Genomic DNA, 24,626 nt, shown 5'->3' with positions numbered 1-24,626 from the left:
TGAATAATAGGTAAGTTTATTTTCATTTTTATAATGAGCGAATATATTTCGAGCACATGGGTGTATTTTGAGACTCTGGAAGTGATGGGTACGTGCCTCTCAGAGTCAAACCTGGAATAAAGCTGTAAATAACAAGACATTGAACTCTGTCTTAGGAAGGAGCTTCTTCCACGCTCACAAGGCAGTGACTTCTTCCAGGGCAGCATCTGTGGGGCTGAAGGATCAGCTGAGGTCCTAGGCATTTCCAGAATGAGCAAATAGGTCCCAGCACTGGTCAGTGGCTCCCCCAAAGTCACCCAGGCAGGGAGGGCCACACTGGGGTTGAGAGCCCGGTGTCCTGTCTTTAAGTATCTCAGGTCATGCTCTGCCAAGCTGGGCATGACCTCTGGAGGTCAAAGCATTTCATAAAACTGTTCCCAAGGCTTAGCAGAACGTGAAGAATGTTCTTTCAAATTAGCTGAAAAGGAAGCAAAGAGGAAATGAGTATGACCACTGCTTAGGCGGAACATGAGGTGACATATCTGTGTCATCCCTTTCCTCCTTCCCTTCCAGAGAGATGCCAGTTTCTGCTGAGGATAAATTCTAAACTCACTGTAAAGTCTCTACGAGGACTATCTTATTTAGTTCCTAACATCCCTCCCATCATTCCCATTTTACAGATGCGGAAACTGAGGCTGGAGCATTGAAGTCAGTTTGCCTAGGTCACACGGTGACAGAGCAAGAATTTAAAGCCAGGTCTGGCTAATTCCTAAAAGCCACTGCCTCTCCCAGTCGTGTTCTTCCCCACTGGTCGCCAGCACTTCTTTGTTTAAGGTTCACAGTCCTCTGGTGGGTCAGACCTGCTCCAAGGACTCCTCCTGTCATCAGCAGGTAATAGACATGCTGGCGTCCATCCCCACTGGCTCTAGTTTTCCAGGAGGCCTGGTCTCTGAATACTCTGGAATCTGAAACCTCATTTGCCTTTCAAGGACATCCGGGGGAAATTGCTTGCATTCAAGGGCTTTTGTTTACCACGTGTTGACATTCAGCTCTCACAGAGGTGGTTGGGTGTTAAGGTTTTAACCTAAGATTCCTCCTGGTCCTGCAATCCCACGGCCCTTTGCGTCCACCTGCACACATTTCATTTGGCCAGCATCTGAGAGCAGAGCCTGCACCTAACCTAGAACCTCCTCCAGTGCCAGCTTCCCCAGCCACCATCCTGTTCTCACCCCAATGGCTTCCCTGTGCTTCCTCAGAGCCAGCTTCCCCAGCCACCACCCTGTTCCCACCCCAGTGGCTTCCCTGTGCTTCCTCAGAGCCAGCTTCCCCAGCCACCACCCTGTTCCCACCCCAGTGGCTTCCCTGTGGTTCCTCAGTGCCAGCTTCCCCAGCCACCATCCTGTTCTCACCCCAATGGCTTCCCTGTGCTTCCTCAGAGCCAGCTTCCCCAGCCACCACCCTGTTCCCACCCCAGTGGCTTCCCTGTGCTTCCACAGAGCCAGCTTCCCCAGCCACCATCCTGTTCTCACCCCAATGGCTTCCCTGTGCTTCCTCAGAGCCAGCTTCCCCAGCCACCACCCTGTTCCCACCCCAGTGGCTTCCCTGTGGTTCCTCAGAGCCAGCTTCCCCAGCCACCATCCTGTTCTCACCCCAATGGCTTCCCTGTGCTTCCTCAGAGCCAGCTTCCCCAGCCACCACCCTGTTCCCACCCCAGTGGCTTCCCTGTGCTTCCACAGAGCCAGCTTCCCCAGCCACCATCCTGTTCTCACCCCAATGGCTTCCCTGTGCTTTCTCTAAGCCAGCGTTTTTCAACCAGTGTGCCACAAGAATTTTTAAAACATGCGATACCTGACTATGTAGCCAGGGGCACCGACCTCTTTTCCCTTAGATTGTCAAATAAAAAAAAAAATGACAACACAACAATAGATATCCCATATGAATGAATCAAAATTATACCAATTTTTTGGGTCAGATCAGCAAAAAATATATTTTTTGGTGTGCTGCAGAATTTTAGAAATTAGTTTATGTACACTATGAGTTGAAAATGGTTGAAAATTGCTGTGCTAAGCCAAGATCTTTCCTGCCTCAAGATGTTTCTTCTGGCTCCTTTGCCTGGGTGCCCATTTCCCAGGTCTTCCATCACCTCCTCATCTTAAATTTTGGCTTAGATGTCAGTCCTCGCCCCAGATTCCCCAACCGCCATCTGAAGCCGCTCGCTGCCCACACCCGTTACTATGCACCACATCGCTTATCCGTGTCCTTCATAATACTTATCGCAGTCTGTCCCTTACTTGTTGACTTGTTTAGTCTTATTCTATAGGATATAGGAGATGTAAACCCATGACAGCAGGAATTCCGCTCTATTCACTGTTACCCCAGCACAACTCCTGGCATTCTGTAGATTCTGTGAATAACTATAAATACTGTGAATGACTGTAGATACTAGGAATGAGTGTAGGTACCATGAACCACTGTAGATATCATAATGACTGTGGATACTGTGAATGACTGTAGATGCTGTGAAAAACTATAGATCCTGTGAATGACTGTAGAGCAGTGGACTCCAACCTTTTTTGGGCAATGGACCGATTTAATGTCAGAAAATATTTTCATAGACCGGCCTTCAGGGTGGGACGGATAAATGTATCACGTGACCGAGACAAGCATCAAGAGTGAGACTTAGACGGATGTAACAGAGGGAATCTGGTCATTTTTTAAAAATAAAACATTGTAGCCTGACCTGTGGTGGCACAGTGGATAAAGTGTCGACCTGGGAATGCTGAGGTTGGCGGTTCAAAACCCTGGGCTTGCCTGGTCAAGGCACATATGGGAGTTGATGCTTTCTGTTCCTCCCCCTTCTCTCTCTCTCTCTCTCTCTCTCAAAAAAAACCCACCTAAATAAAGTTAAAAATAAAAATAAAACATTGTTCAGACTTAAATATAAATAAAATGGAAATAATGTAAGTTATTTATTCTTTCTCTGCGGACCGGTACCAAATGGTCCACGAACTGGTACCAGTCCACGGCCTGGGGGTTGGGGATCACTGCTGTAGACTCTAGAGCATATGAGTGCTGGTAAATGTCTATCATAGAGCTGGCACTTGATGGTATCATGTGGCAGAGGGAGAGAGAGATATCATGAGACAGTGGAGGACTTGTCTGCCTGTTCATGGATGCGTTAGGGGAAAGGAGTGGTAAGGAGATGGAAAGGTATAATCTAGTTGAGTCCTTGGATGTAGGTCTAGAGCAGGGGTCCCCAAACTTTTTACACAGGGGGCCAGTTCACTGTCCCTCAGACCGCTGGAGGGCCGGGCTATAAAAAAAACTATGAACAAATCCCTATGCACACTGAATATATCTTATTTTAAAGTAAAAAAACAAAACGGGAACAAATACAATATTTAAAATAAAGAACAAGTAAATTTAAATCAACAAACTGACCAGTATTTCATTGGGAACTATGCTCCTCTCACTGACCACTAATGAAAGAGGTATCCCTTCCAGAAGTGCAGCGGGGCCGGATAAATGGCCTCAGGGGGCCACATGCAGCCCATGGGCCGTAGTTTGGGGACCCCTGGCCTAGAGGGTATGGAAACTTCCACTTCTGATAATACAGAAAATTTTCATATGTTCACATTGAAATTATAAAGGAGTTTAAAATTCTACCGCAGGTAAAGCCCCACTCTCACCTTCCCATTGGTCAAACTCACCCCTACCATTGACATTGCTCCTCCACTTACCTGCTGTTACTGCTTTATTGAAAATGTCTCTGTTGTCCTTTTCCATGTTCCGCCACGTTCTTGGAGTCCCCCTCTGCAAACACAGGGCTCTGTCAGGGCAGGCGTGTTGACTGCTGCTCAAAGGCTCACCAGACACTGCTAAGTTAAGTCCAAATGCCTCGGCCTGGCCCTGTCCTCCTTTCCCCCACAAATGAGGTCCCCCAGTCCCCACTGCAGGCTCTCCCCTTTCCTCATCATACCCCACCACCTGTGTGTTCTGGCCCTGCCCACAATTCTGACCTCACCTCCTGTCTCTCTCCCCGCACTTACAAGCCACTCCATCCAGCTGCCCTGACGGCTTAGTTGTTTCTAACCTCAGGGCTTTCACACTTGCTGTTATTAAAAAGCTACCTGGGCTTCTTGTTTGAGTTTCCTGTTTGATATTAGCTGAATGACAGCAGAGATAGATCTGCCATGTTCACAGATGTATCCCCAACCTCTAGCACAGAATAAAAAACAGAATGAAGAATGAATAAACACAGAATGCTTGATAAATGCTTAATCAGATATGATAGATGGGTAGAATGATTAAATGGATTATTGGATGGATGGATGGATGAATGACTGAATAAATTATTAAATGGATGATGAATATATAGATAATTGAATTACTAGATGGCTAGATCAATGAATAATTGTATAGAATGATGGTGTCAGCCATATTTTCCAATTCTGTGAATGAAAGTAGGAGGGACTTAAGCATCTCCAATCCCAGGTACTGACCTTTAGCATAAAATCCTATCTGCTGTGGACTCCTCTTGACTCATACCTCCTCTGTGCACCATCAGACACCAGGTCTTCTACTTTATTTACCAACCTTAGCTTCTATGTATTTTGTCTCCCGTGTGTTATCCTGATCTGCTGCCTCAGTCCCTGTCTTAGGCACCTGTCTAGGTGCTCTCTCCACCCTCCCAGCCTGCAGCCAGAAATGGCTCTGCACATGTCAGAGTCCACGTGGAGAACTGCCCAGGTTGAAGGAGAGATTTTTCACAATGGAAACATCTTGGCACCTGACAGCATAAAAGCACTTGGGGCCATTTTCCTACTCAGCAGCTTCAAACTTGAGTTCTCATAATAGTCCATGAGATTTTATTTTTCTTCTTCACCCAACTTCACCCAAGAAATGTTCATTGTCCTTTTTGGGACTCTGCAAAGAAAGACTGGGTTCTTCTCTTACCTGGATATTCTTTGTTAACTGTGTGTCTTAGGAATTGCTTGTCTGGAAAACAAGTAAGAGGATTAAACACCTGTTAGGAAGTTCATAAGGACCCTAGCTGGATGGCTCAGTGGATAGAGCACTGGCCTGGTGTATGGATATCCTGGGTTCAATTCCTGGTAAGGGCACACAGGACAAGTGACCCTATTCTTTTCTATCCCTCCTTTTCCCCCATGCCCCCCCTCCCAGCCAGTGGCTCAATTATTTGAGTATGGCCCTAGGCGCTGCTCCTACTTCTCCTTGAGGATGTCCACTCAAGGTCACATGACACAGCCCGTCAAGTCACTTGTCAGAAGTGAGCACAGGGCCCCATTCCACAACTTGGCCTTGGGCACTCAGCTTCTGAGTGACCTTAAACCCACTCAGAAACATGCAGTGATTCCCCTGACCCTCCTCTCTGAAAAGTCAGATTTACTACCTGTTCATGTTTACTCTCCTTTTGAGAAAGACATGAATCCCTCAAAAGTCAGGTTCCAGGCTGATGGACTGTAAAACCACATGAACCCCTCAAAAGTCAGGTTCCAGGCTGACAGACTGTAAAACCTAATGGTCATCAGCCCCTCCAGAAGTCGGCTCTCTGAGGAGACTGGCATCTTACCTGTGGGCGTGAGATCTGCAACTTATTGTCAAATAGTCCCGAAAAATAAATATGGAGCTTTATATGGAGAGACAGTGGGGATGGAGGAGAGAGAGACAGAGAATGATAAAGCAAATGTGACAATATTTTAACAACTGATGAATGGTGGTCCAAGATGCTACAGGGTGGGCTAAAGTAGGTTTACAGTTGTGCGTACGTGAAGCAGAGTTTATTCTTGTATTACTTATTAAGTATGCAACACAAGAGTTTATTCTTGTATTGTTATTTGTTAATTCTTGTTTTATTTTCCATACTTTGGCCCCACCCTGTATTCTTTTCACTTTTCTGTTAGTCTAAAATTACTTAAAATATGCAGTGTAAAAAAATTGTCTAAAGAGCTTCTTCTTGGATTGCTCCAGTCAAGAGTGTCTCACTCCTCCCTGAAAACTCAGCTCCAAGAAAGTTATTGGAACTCAGGATGTCTTTAAACTCCCTATAGTACCAACAATTCTTGCTAAGTGACAGCTCCCCTGGGACCAAGGACAGACACTTCATTTACATTTCTATCTGCAAAGCTCAGATCTCTCTTGTGGGAGGGGGAGGAGGAACACACACACACACACACACACACACACACACACAGGCTTTGGAGCAGGGGGCAGGCTTGAAATTCCTTGTCTGTTCCTTGTTAGCTGTGTGCACTGTCTGGGCAAGGTCTTGAACTCATCCTCCTTTTTCCATAAGACAGAGAGATAGCTACATACATTCCTTGAGGACCTACTATGTGTCAGGAACTGCTCCAAGCACTTCAGATGTGCTCTCTCACTCAAACCTTGTAACTACCCCATGAAGCAATTACTATCATGATCACCACCAGCTCCTTTTACAGATGGAAAAACCGAGGCTGAGAAAGGGGAGGTTACTTGCCCAAAGTCACCAGGGAAGAAAGCAGTAGCATTTGAAGCCGCTGCTGTGGTTTTGAGCCTGTGCTCTTAAGCACACGTGACACTTCCTTCTGGTTACACTTTCCCTTGTACAGGCTTGCAATAAAGCATCCAGACAGTATCTCTGAGGCACTCTATCAACAGCGGGCACCATTTGATTGATCTCTTTATTTCCATCCTTAAAGTGGGTCTCATATAACTAAATGAGCAAGATCAGGAGATGAGAGAGGACCAGTATGCCAGGCCTTTCCAGTTATAAAGATGGCATTCTCTATCCAAAGTACTTGGACGCACCCCGCAACTCGCTTCTGATACTGGCCCTTTCTTCCCTACTCCTGCATGTTCCCTGCAGGCTGGCCTGCCCTCGGAGTTCAGCAGCTGTTGCACCTCATGCCCCTCCACCTACAGTTTGATTTGCTGTCGAAAGATTCTGTTCTGTGCTTATGAAGTAAGAGGCATGGCAGCTTAACTATTATAAGCCCATTTAAAGATAAGGAAAATGGGGTTTGGAAAGGTTCTAGTATTTGGGACACACAGCAGTGAGGGGCCAAGTGGCCACCTGGCTGGAGAACCTGCGTGTCTCCCCAAATAACGAGTGGAATGTAGAAGTCACCCTAATTGCTTCAACTCCTTTTATAGGCATTTTTTTCCCAAAGCTCATAATTCCAGGGATCAGGATTCTCCAGACAGTTTTAATATCTCAGAATTTTATTATTCGTAATGATAATGATGCTACATGTGTAACTGATTTAATGTGTGTGTCTTTCCGGAAACATTTCAGAGAAATAAATTCTCAAAAAAAAAAAAAAAAAAAAAGCTTTGGCAGACCATGCACTCTGATGTGTCTTTTTGGCCAATAGGGTCACTGTAATTATCCTTGATCTGGACTGGGGGTGCCATCTGTGAGCTTGGAGAAGCAGAAGTGGGGACATGACCTTGAAGGGTATGGATGAGCTACCCTGAAATTCCAGATTCTTTGCTTGCCACACATTTCTTCTAAATCCACACCAAACCTCTCACCCTTACCCCCTGCGTGAGACACACGTGGGTTTTAGGTCCCACCATCAGTCTTAGCTTTGCTGTCCTTGCCCTTCTTGGGAAAATTATGTAAACTAAAGTGATACTGTTCATGCCCTTCACTGATCTATTTTATTGCCTTCCTCCTGAAAGACAAAGACTAACTAAGTCACATTGAGTGGTCCTAGCAGAAATGAAGTGTTCTCAGACAGTTCAGAACATAGACATATAGATGGATGTAAAATGTTGGATGTTTACTGAGGCCTTCACATGTATGATTTAAATTAATCTCATAACAGCATGAAGTGGCCTCTTACCTCTTACAGGTAAGGAACCTGAGGTTCAGAGACTGCAGCACTTGACCCCAAGGTCAGCCAGCTCGGAGGCGGCAGAGCTGCGGTTGACAGCCTGTGTTACATGCAGGTGAGAGGGAAAGGACAGAAGATTTGAAAGGAGCAGGACAGTAGGAAGACAGGAGCAGGTCTTCGCCACGCTCAGGGGGCTGGCGGTTTTACCTGCGACACGTGGGGGGGTGCTTTAGAGGGAGAGTGAGGTTGGGGCAGGAGCCAGGAGCTGGGCTTGGGCATCCACACTTACCTGCTTTCTGGCGCTCTTTGACGCACTGCCCGTGGTTGGGGATACCTTTGGCCATGTCACCTGGGTTCAGGATGTGGCACTCGTAGCCTGAGGGACAGAGGAGTGGCTCCGCCCCATCCTCTGTGGTGCTGCAGGCCTCTGCTGTGGGAGGGACACATGCCAGGGTGTCAGGTGGCTTCTCCATGGAGGCAGTGAATGCACGTTATTTAGAAGGGCCACCTCTCATCTGTGTCCCCAGGTTCCAGACTGTGCTTTGGATCTCACAGTTTCGTGTGTGCACATGCACATATGCACACATGCACACAAACACAGAACAGTCCAAAGTCACATGATCCCAAACATGCCCTCACATGCATAGTGCCATACATACATATATATTCACTCACACCTTGAAACACATGCTCATGCTTACAGTCACATGTGTACACATATATTCACACACAGAAATCTTGACACACACACATATGCTCACACAGAAATCCTGACACACACACATATGCTCACACATCACACATATATTTTCACAATCCCACAGGTTCTAACACACACATGTATATACTACACATGCAGTCACCTACACACACATGTTCACACGCACACAAATCTGGCACATACACATCCACCATTCACACTTATACTTACGTACACTCACATGAACACAGATGCACAAATACTCAGTCCTACAAGGCTACAGTTCTCACGCAGCTGCACACTCTAACGGACACCATCACACACACAGCAGTGTGCAAAATCACGGTGACACAGGCAAGTGCACACACTTGGACCTCTACAGTTCTCTAGGCCCTGGGCCTGCATGGGGTTCTTTTAGAAACTGCTTTCCTCCCTCTCTCCCCGAGGAGGCCTCATCATCAGGAAGCAGCAAACCCCTTGTTATGATTTCAGGGATCTGTAAACAAGCCCCAAGCTGCTCCCTCTCAATTTTCCACCCGGAAGGAAGCCCCATTCCCAGGCAGAGTCCTGAGGATGCTGGGAGCCCAGCCAAGCCGCAGTGCCACCCTTCTGTGTTGAGGTGGGGAGGATCCAAGAAGTCTGAGAATCTGGGGACAGGCAGCCCGCTGGAGCAGAGACAGCCCCTGCTATCGCACTCTGGTGGCAGCCTGAGAAGCTGGGATCCTGGCTCTGACGTCAGGTTGGGCTTCATCCTGTCAGTACCTTGCAGCACCTCCTCAGGGCCATCCAGGAGCCAGCCGTTGCCGCCAAGCCACCGAGGTTTCGGCTCTACCAGCCAATCTAAAACTAACAAAATAACACATGGTTAAATGGAGGCCCTTCTCAGGCAGCTGAGAAATGCTGCAGCCTGTGGGGTTAGGGAAGCCTACCTTCATGACAAAACACAGAATCTCCCTGAGGGAGAAACACCTGTGGTTCTCCAGCACACATTTGCTCTTTCCTTTTAGTAATAAAACTTTTGAGTTTTGGCTGGCCACTGGATGGCCAAGCTGGATACTACATTTCCCAGCCTCCCTTGCAACTAGGTGTGGCCATGTGACTGAGTTCTGGCCAATAGAACATGAGCAGAAGTGATCATGTAACTGCTGGTCTCGCTCTTGCATTGATGCCTATTTTATCCCTTTCGTCTTTCTTTTCCCCTCTTCCTGCAGTCTGGGAGCCACTTTGACCATGTGGAGCAATAGGATGGGTCCCTGGATGACTGTGGATCAGAGCCACCTGGTTGCATGGACCATCAATCTACCTCTGAACTATTAACTGTGGAAGAAGTAAACACATAATTGGTTGGACCCCTAGGTTTATGGGTCTTTTCGTTATAGCAGCACAGCTTGTTCTATAACCAACACATTTTTAACCAGAAGAGTGATCCATTGAGTAGAGTGGAAGATGTCTTCAAAAACTTAAAGTAGGGGTTGAAAACCCAAATGCCTCCACAGGGCAGACAGGTAACATAAAGGAGAAAAGCAGGCCAGGTAGGACAAACAAGTATGGCAAACTGGAGAGAGTCTCTGCCTCGTTGGCCAGCTGCTGGTCAGCCCTGGCCAGCCATTCCCAATGCTTTCAGAGCTGATTTTTAAACTACAAATCTGTATTTTAATAAATATAAACTTTCTGGCTTTTAAATGCTGGCAACTAATTAAAAAATTTGTAAGCACTTTGGAGATCAAATATAACTGGTCTAGAGTTACATTTGTTTATGACCTCTGCCTTAGCCTGGATCAGAAATATGACAAAAATAAAGAGGTTTATGTGCTGTCTACCGCCTTTGAAAGTACATAGGCAGGTATTGGTAAAAATGCTGTTAGTTTTTTCTTTAAAAGAGCCTGAGATGACGGCTCACAGTGTGGAAACTGAAACAACAGAGGAACAAACCAACAGTTTGCAATTTCCAAACTAGAGGGATGGTTTGACAGGGTTCAGCAGCCACAATCTCTATCTTCTGGTTTTTCCTTCTTTCTTCCCACCACACGATAGAAAATGTTTTCAATGCTATCTTTTACCAAATAAGAAATATTAATATTTACTATTTGCATTCTCCTTTGCACTGGTCAAAGGCTTCTGAGCAGCGGGAAAGTATATGCATTTCACTATGCTTTTTGGAATACTGAGACTTGGTTGAGGTCTCCCATCCATTTGCGGACTCGTAAAGGCCGGGAGGCCCACTGTCTCCTCTCTCTGTTCCTTCACTAGAACTTCCTGGGATCGCCTGCTGAGTAAATTCCCCACACCCTAGTCCTTATCTCAAGATCTGCTTTTGATAACAGTCTCTCCACCCCCTGGGAATGCAATGAAGTGTGTAAGTTGCTCAGAATAGGGCCCGGTGCATTTCAAGTCATCTGCTCATGTTAGAGCATGGTTCTCAATGAAGCAGTTTTGTCCTCTATGGACTGTTTAGCAAAGTCTAGAGGTATTTTTGGTTGTCACAATGTGAGGTGGGGGTACTACTGGCATCTAGAGGGTAGAGGCCATGAATGCTGCTCAACATCCTACAATGCCCAGGTAAGTCCCCCACCACATCCTCAGTTAGAATGATCTAACCTCTAATGCCAAGAGTGCCAAGGTAAGAAACTTTGTGTTAAATATTATTATTACAATTGTTCTTATGACTAACTAATGGTTCTTCCAGCTGGCCAGTGAAAACTAGTCATTTTATTATCTTATCAATCATTGATACAACTTTTGGATAACTTTTAGGGTCTCAGAGACTGTTTTATTTTTTTGTATTTTTCCGAAGTGAGAAGCGGGGGTGGGGGTGGGGGAGACAGACAGACTTCAACATGCACCCGTCTGGGATCCACCCGGCATGCCCACCAGGGGGCGATGCTTAGGCCCTCTGGGCATACATAGAATGGGGTGTTGCTCTGCTGCCATTGGAGCCATTCTAACACCTGAGGCGGAGGCCATGGAGCCATCCTCAGTGCTCGGGCCAACTTTGCTCCCATGGAGCCTTGGCTGCAGGAGGGGAAGAGAGAGATAGAGAGAAAGGAGAGGGGGAAAGGTAGAGAAGCAGATGGGTGCTTCTCCTGTGTGCCCTGGCTGGGAAACGATCCCGGGACTTTCACACACCAGGCCGATGCTCTACCACTGAGCCAACCGGCCAGGGCTCCAGAGGCTGTTTTAAATGGTGGGAATACAGCAGTGAATGAAATACAGCAGAGAACCAAATTCTCTTTATGGGCTGACCTGCAAGTGGGGGGAACAGTCAATGAACAAACAAAACACAGTATTCCAGATTGGGCTGGGAAGAGGGGTAAGGAATGGCTGGAGGAGGGACTGACATTAAGAGAGGGAAGTCTGCCCTGAGAAAGTGACTGCATATGGACAAAGATCTGAAGGAGATGAGGAGGGAGTGTGGGTGTCTCTGGGGGAAGGGTGTTTCAGGCAGTGAGGAACCCCATATAGGCTAGAACAAGGACCGACCCCTCATCCCTGCACTCAGGGCCTAAGGCAATTCAGTCTTCACAGAAGACTGGATTGAAACTCTATCTCTGCCTGCCATTGACCTTGGGCAAGGGACTCATCTTCTCTGAGCTTCGGTGTCTTCAACTGTAAAACTGGGCTGATAACAGTTTCTCCATACCCCGGACTGTGTGAGCATAAAACGAGATGAGGTATGGTAGGCCACCCGGAATTTCATGAACAGTTGTACAGCTTGTGCACCGCTCAAAAGCAACTGGGTAGGCGGCAAGTGAGGCGAGACTTCCTGTGCCCTGTCGCCGTCCAAAGTAGGCAGCATCTTTTTTACTTTCACATCTGGAGGGAAGCATCTGCATGTGCTTCTTCCACCAGGAGGCGGCGCCATGTTGCCTTTCTTAGAAAGGGCTTTGTAGGAGCTTCCTGGCCCCGAGGACCAGCCCAGTCTCTGAACAAGAAGCAGCTCCCAAATGCAGGGCAGACTGTGATTATGAGCATCATTAAGGGTGCTGAGTCCCTTGTCATTGCTGTGACCTCATTTCAAAGAAAACAAAGTGTAGTCGCTCTTGCTTTGGCTTGGGAGGAGGGGTTGGGGCCACATTTGGTAATTAAGGCCCATGGAACCCTCAGCTGTGGTCCACGCAGGCTGTTATTGTCTAAGGCTCAGCCCTAGCAGAACTGACAGTGGAGGAAACTTTACTGCTCCCTTACCAACCACCAAGGGACACCTTCTCCCCACTCAGAGGGAGGTGCTCAATGTTCCTCACGTGCTCCCTTCCATCCCGTCCTAAACATCTCCAGAAGGGATCTGAAAACCTTTCTTTTTAAAGATCACTCCCTGAGATCTGTTTCCCAAAGGGATTCCCATTAAGATCGTACATACTATTATCGGCTCCTTGCCCTGATGGGGTCCCAAGCACTTCTGAATGATCAGACTCAGCAGGAGCTGCATGGCCTCATTTCAGTCCTGTCTCACGGGTGGGGGGATCTAAGGAAGTGACCAGCTGGCCCGTGGATTTGAACCCCGGATTCTGCACCCCCCTGCCTCTCCGGGAACACCCCATCTGGACTGCTAAGGTCCCGGATCTCCACCTCCAATGCCCTCAAGACCAGGCACCATGAGTGAAGGGGACTTGGTGGGGTCCGTGGAGAACTGGAGGGCCCTGCTGCCATCTAGGAGCACATAGGCTTCAGCAGGTGGCCCAGGGAATGTGGTCCAATATTTTAAGAAAAGCCAGGAATCTAGATTTCTCTGAGCAATATCCCCCATCTTCTTCACAGGAAGGGTCCTATCCCCTGGAATGCATGTTTTCTGGACTGGCGCTCTCTCAAGGCAGCGGCGCTCAGAACATCCAGCTGGAAGCTTGCTCAGTGAGCCAGCCGCTCTGCTCTCATTTCACAGGTGGACCCACCCAGGTGGCCCAAGTTTAAGCCCGTCTGCGTTCCTCCCTGACGGAACTTTCAGGCAGGACAGGGCTGGACAGTTCACCTGGGTCCCCACCACCACCACCGCCACCCTTACCGCCCCCTTTCCTGGCCCCGGAGTGCCTACCTGGCGGGGGTGGCACAGCCTCCAGGCAGGTGTAGGCACAGCCGTTGTAGCAGCAGCGCTGGTCTCCTGGGCACTCAGAGTCGGCCTGGCAGCGTGCCACCTGACAGGCGCCAGGAGGCAGCAAGCGCGGGGGCGGTGGGCAGCTGTCCATGCCGGGCTGCCAGGGGCCGTCCTCCTCCTCATCCTGCCGGGAGAGAGCAGCGTCAATGGTGTCCCCTGGCAGGCTGCAGCAGGCAGGACCTGCGTTAGAATCCCGGCCCGCCTTGGAGCTGTGTGGCGCCGGCAAGTCGCTGGGCCTCTCTGAACCTGAGTCTTCTCATAAACACAACAGAAGCAAACTCAGCAGGTTGCTCTGAGGATTAACAGGTGTTGTTCTCTTTGTAACAGTCCCCAACTGAAATGACCTCAAGCAGCAAAAAGGATAAATGAATGTGAACAGTTTGTATGTTAAGCATCTATCCTGATATACTATAATATACACACATATATGTTACATACATATATTTATATATATATCAGTGAATATATGTGTCTATACGCATATATAAAAATGTGCATATGTACATACACATATCTCTCTATATATATCTTATAATCCATATGGAGTTTTGAGAATTTACAAATCATACATAGAATGGATAAATTCACACAACTTGGCATATTGAGCAAAAAAAAGTCAACTCACAAGAGAACACACAGTCTGTTTATATTTTTAGTTCAAAAGGAGGCAAAACTGTCTTCTGGTGAGAGAAGTTAGGATAGTGGACACTTAGGACACTTAGCAGACAGTGACCGGGAGGGACACAGAGCTCTCTGAAGGCTGGCCCTAGTCTGCTGGTTCACTTTGTGCAGCTTCATGGAGCTGGACACACTATTTTTTGTGCTTTTTGGTATTACGTTTCAATAAAAGTTAATGAGACACAGTACTTAACATATAGGACACACAGGCACATGATCAATAAAATAAGCACATTAGAGGGGAAGTTGAGAGAGTTTGTGACACCAGGCAACTCACTCTGGGTCTCTGACACCAGACCCCATTCCTGCCTGGAACACTGTCAGCTTCTGGATTTGAAAGTGGGCTGTATGGAAGGCAGATCTTACACATCCCTACACACACACACACACACACACACACACACACACACACACCACAGTTAGATAGAATAGGTTCATTGGGAAGAAACACTCTAGCTTGCTCTGACTAAACTACTCGTGCCATCTAAATTCCTATTTACAACCCCTCACCCCATTTCCATGCACACATATTTCAAAATCCCACCCTCACCCTCTCTACTATCCAAGTAAATAATGCCCTTCTGCTGACTGGACTGCCGCGAACCAGCTTGGCTAGTAATTCCAGGTCCTGAGTCGGAAGGGCACAGAATTAAGAAAACAGGCTTAAAGAGAAAAAGGATGGATGGGCTCGGGAGGTCTCTCTGCAATGCAAGAGATAGCTTGCAAAAATCAAACCACCCCCTACCTGCTTTATTTATAGGGCAGAGTGAGGCCATTAGCAACTCAAAGAGAACATTAAAACAAAGTCACATTTCCAAGGCATCCCAAGAATTCTCCCAAGTGTAGAAAACCTCCACCATACATAACATTTTAACTTAACAAGACAAAGGATAAAAAGAAACTATCTCCAGTCTTTCTGAGGGACATGGAGAATAGGAAGAGTATAAACAATTCAGCACCAGAGCTATGAAGGTGTGGGAAAAATAGCCTTTATCAACTTCACAGAACAAGTGAGGTGGAGTGTTGGGCAGACTGTCAGCTTACTGCCAGTTCCCCACACCTCTGTCCCCCCAAAATCTAAACTACAAAGACCCTGTTGGCTTTTGGTCCCCAACACATGGCCATCAAAACTTGCCCTGAACCTGCTAATGAAAGATCACAAACACTGTGGTTTGTGAAGAAATTAAGGCAAAGAACAGTTAGTTTGCTGTGCTCCTGACTATGTTTTCAAATACACATATGCACATACGTAATATGTATCTATTTGTATAAGCCCAGAAGATGTTTTTTTTTTTTTAAAGAGATGCAAGAACACACAAGGAACTGTTATTAAAGATTGCCTTTGGAGAGAATAATTAAGTTCTAAAGCCAAGAGACATTTCTTCTCATTGTTTACTATTTTGTTGTATATATAACTAGTGCAAAAGAGTATTTATGTACATACATGTATATATTTTTTCCACGCACATGTTATTCTTTTCAATTTAAAGAAGACAATTAAAAATTTTTCAACTATTGAAGTACTTAAGAAGAATTTTTTAACTTTATTGATTTTAGAAAGAGAGGAAGGATAGAGAGAGAGAAAGAGAGACAAACACCAAATGATTCCTGTATATTTCCTGACCGGGGATCCCACCAACAACCTCTGTGTATGGGGATGGATCTCCAACCAGCTGAGCTATCCAGCCAGGGCCGAAGAATTTTTAATGATAGGATAAGCACTTATGATATGTTAGTAAAAAATGAAAAGGCAAGATACAAAATGGCATATGCCATCTGATCGCAACTAAAAGGAGGGAAGGTCAAGGATGGATGCATGAACATCCCAGCGTATCTCTGGCTGTGGCTGCTAACTCTATGCGCTACTCTCAGTGCCCTGTAGAGGGCGACAGGTCACCGAGAATAGGTCTCAAACACGCACATCTTCGAATTGGTGCACTCACAAAGGACTAGTATATTTTTCAAACTTATCCACAAAGACCCCCAATCCTCCACCCCCAAGGGCTGAGATGGAGAGACAGAGAAGGGAGAAAGCAATAAGCATGTGGGAAGGGGAACAGCCTAGGCGGGGTGGGTCTCTTGGCTCCCACTCCAGTTTCACCCAGAGGATTCCTTTTCTCTCCCTTCTATAGGTGAAAGGTAAAAATGAACACAAAGCCAACATTCGCAGATCAGGAGAAAGGCTTCAGGAGATAGCTGGTTCTTTCTTAAAACAAAGGAAAGAGGGGAGTGTGAAACTTCTAACTCCTAGTTCAGCATTTTCACTATCCTCTGCTCGGCCCGGTCACCCTAATTTCAAGTGCCATCATGAATAATTTCCAAGCTGCAAGCAGGGGGGACATAATCCTACATTAGCTCTTAGTTCATTTTCTTCAGAATTAACGACATTGGACTTATGTTGGGGCTCTACCATTTTAATCCTAATCAAATGTGACAGCTGCCCGGGCCTCTTTCGGGGGGTGGGGGTGGGAATGCCCATGCGTGGTCTGGGGGAGACCGCTATTTCTTCTGCCTAGCCTGTTTTTACATTGAGCCTCATTTATGAAATTTAATGGAACCTGGAGATCAGAAGTGAAATACCTTTTATCCGCCTCTGACACCTCCTGGTCCAGTGACCCCCTGACGATACCCTGAAGGGGGGCATGTAGAGAGATCGATTTTAGATGCGCCACTGCTCTTTGAAGAAAATTCAAATGTTTCTCAGAATTTAAAGAGAACTAAAGAGATAAGCGCCTTAAAAGTCAAATCTCCCTGAGTTATTTAGATGGTGCCTTGGAAATAACAGATGGTGATGGGTGATAAAGAACTGATTTCCCCAAAGGGGCTCAGATTAAAGGATTAAATGTTTTTAAAAAGATTTCATGTCCTGCAAGGTGATATTCAGAGAAGGTCCTAAACAAAGGCTGTTTCCAGGAGTTCTGAGAAAGAACGGACTTAAATTTTTTTTAATTGGTTATTTTTTAGAGAAAGAGGAAGGGGAAGGGGAAGGAGAGAGAGGGAGGGCGAGAGAGAGCGAGGGGGAGAGAGAAACATCTATTTGTTGGTCCACTTATTTATGCATTCATTGGTTGAGTCTCATAGGTGCCCTGACCAGACATTGAACACACAACCTTAGTGTTATCAGGACTACTCTCTAACTAACTGAATTACCCAGCTAGGAAGAATGGACTTTTATCGAAGAAATAAACAGATCACCCTCCAGTGTCTTCCCAGCCCGTGGGGGCCGGGGACAGTTGATGGGTGATTAGACCTGAGCTACCCCCCCACCCCCAACCCCTCTGTCTCTGACCTCCCACCCACCACTCTCCCCCTCACTCATTCCTGTCCAGTGCCCTGGCCTTGCTGATATCCCTAGAACATGATAGCCTCATTCTCACAGCTGGGCCTTTGCACAGGTTGTGCCTCTCACCCAAGATACCTGCCTGGCTCTGGCTTTTAAGTAGGTCCGAACCGCTGACCACCAAGGGAGCACTGTGTTTGACAGACTCGTCATTTTCTTGTTTTTCTCTCCCTACAACATGCTGCTCTTAAGGCCTTGGTTTTGTTCCCGACTGCGTCCGGGGCACCGACGCTCTTGGCAGCCACAGCCAGCCCACCCCTCTATTACCACTCGGCAGAAAATAAAATAATAGCGGTCACCCAGATGGACAACGTTCATGAAAACCCCAGAGCAGCCTGTGATTTTCATCTGTTATCTGCTAAGGGACTGGGTAGCAGGTAACATTTCCAAGCAGCTACTGGACCTCCATTCACAGTGCAACTCAGACAGGAGCTTTCCAGGGCTGCTTGCCTTACTGGGATAAAAATGACTGCCTCCCTTAAGGTTATCGGCCTGGCAGCTATTTCCTGCTCCTTGGGGAGATAGTGACGGAGGCCTCTGCAGATTTGCAGAGCCATTCTGCTACAATTAGGGAAGCAGGTTAGGGAAATGTCAGTTCCGGCTCCTTCGGTAGGAAGTCCAGTTCTGCTAGTCCAAGTCTGGAGTCCACTGAAGCAAACAGCCTGGATGTCCACCCAAAGGAAGCTGGGGAAACAAATAATGGCATGTCTGGGCCTTGGAACAACATAGAAGGCTTTGAAAAGAGGACACCGATCTGCCTACCATAATAACATACTCATCATATATTGTTCAATGAAAAACACAAGGTACAAAACAAGAAGAATAAGCCAGACACGATTCCATGTGCTCTATGACTGCATTTATATGAACTATCCCACATAGACAAATCCAGAGACACGAAAAGCAGAGTGGTGGCTGCCAGGGGCTGGGGGGTAGGGACTGGGGAATGGGGAGTGACCGCCTAATTGGTCTGGGGTCTCCCTTTTGGCTCATGGAAATGTCTCGGAGCTAGATAGAGGTGGTGGTTGCACCACGTTGTGTTTGTACTAAGTGTCATTGTTCACTTTAACATGGTTATGTGAATTTTATCCTAATAAAAAAAATTTTTTTTAAACAATACAAATAAAATCCCATTAAGAAAACAATGTGCATGGAATATAATTGCTTCATGAAAAAGTTCAGGCAAACACACCCCAAAATGTCAACAAAGCTTATGTCGTACAGGAAGAATTTAAATCATTTTTACTTATTTACAAAAGTCTGTTTGTCTGAATTTCTTTTACAGTTAACATTTTTATAATCCAAACAAAATTGAAAGCATTTCCATTTAAGGAGAAAGAATCCAATCTCTAGACCTCCCCTAATTTACCCCTGTCTCTCCCTCAGCCCTCCCCACCCCACCCCCCATTCATTCCACCAGCAAGAGCTCTACCCTTCTTTGGAATGTTCCAGCAACTACACGGTCAGACCAATAAAAGTGCACCCCAGGACTCGTGTACTTGGTACAGGAAGAAAGCCAATTTTCCTTTAAGCATTATTCGCTCTTCCTTTGGAATTTGGACGTCAAAGCTCTAAAAATAGCCTCTCTCTAGAACAGAGGACGTAGGTTCAGTGTGCATTGACGAATGCCATTTCCTGATGCCCTGGGACCTGAGCGCTGGGCTCTGACAGCGGAGTTTGGTGCAAGCCTAATGGAACGTCCTTGGAGAGGTTACTCAAAAGCGAGGATCTCATCCTGGGGGCGAGCTCATCTCAGTGCATGTTGGGAGCAAGACCGCACACTCGACTAACCCTTCAGCTGGTGACCTCTGGGCACTGCGGTGTACCTGGAAGTATTTTAGAACTTCTCATCCATTCTATCCTGTTCTGAAAGGTTTTAACATAACTTATTCATTCATTTAACGGTAAATTCACAGTTCTCAGGCCAACTACGTTCCAGGGGGAGCTGAGCCAAGCCAGATGATGTTGTCCTTGCCCTCACATGCCACAGCTCCGGGACAAATGACAGATACCAAACCAAACATCACAGATAAAGCAAACTAATTACTCTTTTCTTTTCTTCTTCTTCTTCTCTCTCTCTTTCTTTTGTCATCTGTAGAAATAATTCATGAAAAACTAAACCAAGCCACAATAAAGAAACAAATCATGCAGATAATTATAACAGAGCTAAACACTATGAAGGAGAAGTGAGGATGTTATAAAAATGGTTAAGGACACTCTAAGCAGGCACAGATACTTAAAGGACCAAGGTGAAGAAGTCGGAGCTCAGGGGACGATGAGAGCAAGGGGAGGTACACACAGCTCCAGGCCATCTGCTTCTCCCACTCTTGCTACTTAGCACAAAATAAAAGAAATGCTTTCGAGGGCTCTTGAACTCACAGAAATACCAAGGGAAAGAACCAGCTTGGGGAGACTGAGGAACAGGACTTTTGCACGGGCTGCTGGCTCCTGCAGGGCTTTTGTGCCCATCACTCAAAGACCAGCTCTGGGTGGCCTGAGTGCAAGGGACGCCCTGTGAGCAGGATGTATGACAAAGAGGTGACCTTGCTCCTTGCTGCTGCAGCCCCTCGCGGCCCCCTCCACTGGGCAAGCACCTCGGGGCAGGGGGAAGACTACACAGCCACTTCCCGCGGCCCTGAGTGGGAGCTCAAGGGGCGAAGCAGACCCAGCTACAGCAACACCGGGACCACTGAGCCAGCCGGTCCCCAGGCTGACATGGCCTTGGCATTGGACACCTGGTAGATGTGTTAAGCAGATCCTGAGGGTTAATGCATGGCCAACTCTCGGCCTGAGACATTAGGAAGTGCTCAGGAAAGAATTGTTTCTGACAAGTGTCACTAAATGCCAGGAAAGAGAAGCCCCAAACACCAGCTCCCCAGTGCTGACCCTCATCTCCCAGAAAAGGCCACTAGGCTACTTACAAACATTTCACTTCGGTCTTAAATAGCTTCATAAATATTTGGCTCTGCTTTTAATTTTGTTTTGAATTGTACAGATGCAGAGAGGGTGGTTCTTTGCCGTGCATGGAGCTGAAGGCTCTCTAAGGCAGGGGTCCCCAAACTACGGCCCCGTGGGCCACATGCGGCCCCCTGAGGCCATTTATCTGGCCCCGCCACACTTCCGAAAGGGGCATCTCTTTCATTGGTGGTCAGTGAGAGGAGCATAGTTCCCATTGAAATACTGGTCAGTTGGTTGATTTAAATTTACTTGTTCTTTATTTTAAATATTGTATTTGTTCCCGTTTTGTTTTTTTTTACTTTAAAATAAGATATGTGCAGTGTGCATAGGGATTTGTTCATAGTTTTTTTATAGTCCGGCCCTCCAACCGTCTGAGGGACAGTGAACTGGCCCCCTGTGTAAAAAGTTTGGGGACTTTGGTCTTGCTCTATGGTCTTCTCATTGGACTACAACACTGGCACTCTAATGTGCAACTGGGGAAACTGAAGCTCAGAGAGGAGGAGCCTCCTCCTTACAAGCCTCCCATAGGGGTCCCATGGGAATAGAAGGCACTGCCATCCTCTATGGCACCGTCTCTGAGTCCCCAGGCTGTAATGTACACAGAGGCCAGGAAATGCCTCTAGCCCATTGTCTACCCTGCTGAGAGGCAGGCCTCTGAGAAAGAGAGAGAGGGTGTCTGATGCAGGCAGGGGGCAGATGGCCATGCTTGTCAGTGTTAGCAACTGGCCCTCAGGTGCGGCCTTCACCAGGGTCCCTGGGCTGAACCTGCCACCATGGCCGATTTCCGGCTGCCAACGGAAGGTGCTGAATAAGGAGATGAAATTGTGGGTATCGAGGAGTAGATACCATTGACATAAGCAGTCTTGGGAACAGAGGAAGTGAAATAAATAGGAAGAGATACATTTCTGAGTATTTCCATCCTTTTAAAAATTTTAATCACATAATTAATTGTAAGTTTGTCTGATTTACATTTTAGTAAAGGCTCTGTTTAACTCTCCGAGTGGGTCCAACCTGGCTTTAGCATGCTACTGGACCCCTGGCCTTGCCCCACTCTGACCTGCCCCGAAGCCCCCAAGGGTCCAGGGGTAACGCCGAAGGTCTGGCTCAGCTTGGGATGGGGGCAGTAGGAGCCACATTGGAAGGTCTTGTCTCTGAGTGTGTGAGGTCTGCCTCCTAGGACCCTCAAATTCCCTGTTGAACATTTGTATGGAAGTTAGAATCAGACCGAAAGGGCCCTGGAAGCCATCTAGTCCTCTGCCTTCATTTCCCAGGTGACAACCTGAGGCTCAGAGAGAAGCAGTGAGTAGCCCAAGCCCATCTCTAACTACTCATTAGAGATGCCACTGAGACGAATTCCCGTGCCTGGCACCCTGCCCAGCCTCCCTGTCCTCTGAGCCACAAGCCAACAACAGCCTGTCTTTCCCTGGGGGCTTTCTCTGAGCAGGTTCTTGGCACAAATTTCTCCTGTGTCTCAGCACTGGGGAGGGATGATGGTACTGTTGATAACCAGGGACAGTTCCAGCCCAGCGAGGGGTACACTTGAAATGCTTGCATCTGAAAAACGGTGACTAGAAGCAATTCAATTTCCGAAGCCCACCCAGACCTGTTTTCTAAGAAACTCCCTTCGCCCCCTGTGCACACCCTCCCCAACACCCCCAGCCTTGCCATTCCTCCCAGTGAGCTGTCATGGCACCTGTTCCTATGACACACCCCAGGACAAGGTGGAGATAAGACCAGATGATGGATTGAAAATCTCTTTCTGGTCTTAAGTGCTAAATACCAGGAAGGACAAATTGTCCTGTTGGGCCAGCAGAGCATGGAGCAGTCAAACCTAAGAGGAGTCTCTTTCCCTCCTTGCACACACAGCCCTCTCCTATAGTGGGGACTGCCCCTTCAGGGGCTCTGAGACACACTGCTTCTGCCTCTAGCCCTCAGCCCACATTGAGCCTTCTTCCAGGAATGTCCTTCTTCCTAATTCTAAATAGTTCTTTAAGATCTAGCCAGGGTTTCACCTCCCTCAGGAAGCCCTCTGTGACTATACCACCTCACACGAGCTCTCCCTCCTCTAAACACATACTATCGTTTAACTTGCTACTAGTCTTTTTCACTACCAGTGACCTCCTGCTTGACCTGTGGAATGTGATTCCTGGAGGCTGAAATTAGCCTCAATACAATTTCATGCACCTCACCGTGCCTGGGTTCATCAAACAGCTGCTCTCCCATGTCTCTACCTGGAAAGCTCCTATTCATCCTTCAAAGCCCCAGGTTGAATGCCTCCAACCCTGGAAAACCTCCTTGACTCTCCTGGGGTACAGCTTCACATATTCTGCGCTTCCAATCCCTTTGCCCATAATTTCCCCACAAGAATGTATTGGGTGCCAACTTAATGACAGGCACCTGGCAAGGCACCAAGAAGATGGCACTAACTGAGACAGAATCAGGCTATAACCTGATTCTGTCTGGCTATATTCCACCTGGGGAGCCAAGCACCAACTGTTTTCTCAATTACTTAATTGTCACCCAGATGCAATGACCGCTTTCTATATGCTAAGTGCTTTATGTATATTGAGTCATTTAACGCTTACACATATACTAAGTGTGCTGGTATTATCTCCTTTTATTTTTCACTTATTCTCTGCCTTTGCTCTGTCATGTGAATTCCATATTTGATGTCTGTATCCCAGCAGCCTAGACAGTGCCTGGCAAAACAGTGGTGATCAAACACATTTGTTGAAAGAAATGTATCATTCTGTCTCTTTCATGTGGGCAGATGAGCTCACTGGTGCTCAGAGAGTCCAAACAACTTGCCCGAGGTCACACAGCTGGTACGCAGCACAGCCTGAGTTCAAACCCAGAACCTGGCTCCAGGGCCCATGCTTCTTGCCACTTGCTATGTCATGCCATCCCTTTGTACTGCCATTGCCTATCACCCAACTGCCTCCCCCACTCCACTGTGTTGTCCTCGAGGGTGGGAGCTGGGGTCTCCATCTTGTACCCACTGGACTCCCCCACACACACAGCGCCTGGCTAAGAGCTGTTTCCAGTAAATGTTTACTAATGAGTAAATAACTGCATGGATGCATAATTATATTTCACAAACCTTTGGTTATTGATTGCTGAGACACACCACTCAGTTGTAAGTCCTTGCACTCAGGTGCTATTTGTCAGGAGAAAGTACACCTTGGTAGGCAAAAGCGCACCACAGTCCCCTTGCACAGTTTCGGTGTTCTCTTTGCTTCTTTGCTTCCAGGCAGGGAGCCTTTTGAAGATGTGAGTTCCATCTGCCCACCACTCGCCTTTGACACTCACAGATAAAGAGAGATGCCTGCCCTGCCTGCGTTTGGGCAGCACTTGCAGAACATACAGTGTCTGGGGACAGCCCACCTCCTCCCGGCCTCCCCTCCCCGGAACGCACTTACGTGGGATCTCTCAGCCAGTCTCGCGTGCAATGATCGTTTCCAGATATTCCTGGCACAACTGGCTTCAAGGAGAAGCAGCAGGGAGCACAGAACCCGGATGACCTTCCTTCTGCTGCTGCCCATCCTGCAGCTGGCTTTCTTCCCAGATGTTCAGAGAAAAGGAGCCCTCTCTCTAGGTGGGTCTTATGAATGGGGAGGAGAAGTGTGCACAGTCTGCCAGACTGTCTCAGCTCCACTCAGCCGGGTCCCTAAGATCATGTGTCCACGCCCAGCACATGCCCCCACCCCACCCTCGATAGTGGCCAGCCAGGTTATTTTTAGCTTGCCCTATAACATCTGGCCCCAGAGACTGCAACCAGGCAGTTCAGATGGCAGTGGTCAGCAACAGGAGGAGGCATTCCCACCCCCACCCCCCGCCCCATCCCACGGGCTTGCTTGGAGACGTGGCTGGGAGTGGCCCTGTCACATTGGGATAATGAGCTCTTCCTTGCAGTCTGGGGCGGTCTCTCCCAGAGGTATGCTGGCTTCTGACTGGGAGGGCTGGGGGCGGGCAGGGGCGGGCACACAGGGGAACCAGCCCAGTAGGATGGGTGGGGATTCCAGCTGCTACCTCATCCAAATTTTG

General features: G+C 47.5%; 1 protein-coding gene across 1 annotated transcript; it reads right to left on the bottom strand.

Annotated features, from left to right (window-relative positions):
* Window positions 1–24,405, bottom strand: WFDC1 (WAP four-disulfide core domain 1). The gene is made up of 7 exons (XM_066242585.1): window positions 24,002–24,405; window positions 13,547–13,730; window positions 9,283–9,366; window positions 8,110–8,250; window positions 4,936–4,977; window positions 3,720–3,792; window positions 1–457 (listed from the first exon to the last, which is right to left on the bottom strand). The coding sequence occupies exons 1-6, from the start codon at window positions 24,122–24,124 to the stop codon at window positions 3,734–3,736; spliced, it is 633 nt and encodes a 210-aa protein (XP_066098682.1). The 5' UTR covers window positions 24,125–24,405; the 3' UTR covers window positions 1–457; window positions 3,720–3,733.
* Between the last annotated feature and the right edge of the window lie 221 nt (window positions 24,406–24,626).

This window comes from Saccopteryx bilineata, chromosome 9 (assembly GCF_036850765.1).
Source record: "Saccopteryx bilineata isolate mSacBil1 chromosome 9, mSacBil1_pri_phased_curated, whole genome shotgun sequence".
Classification (NCBI taxonomy): Eukaryota; Metazoa; Chordata; class Mammalia; order Chiroptera; family Emballonuridae; genus Saccopteryx; species Saccopteryx bilineata.
Note: the sequence above shows the minus strand (reverse complement) of the source record. Positions and strands in the feature narration are given on the sequence as shown.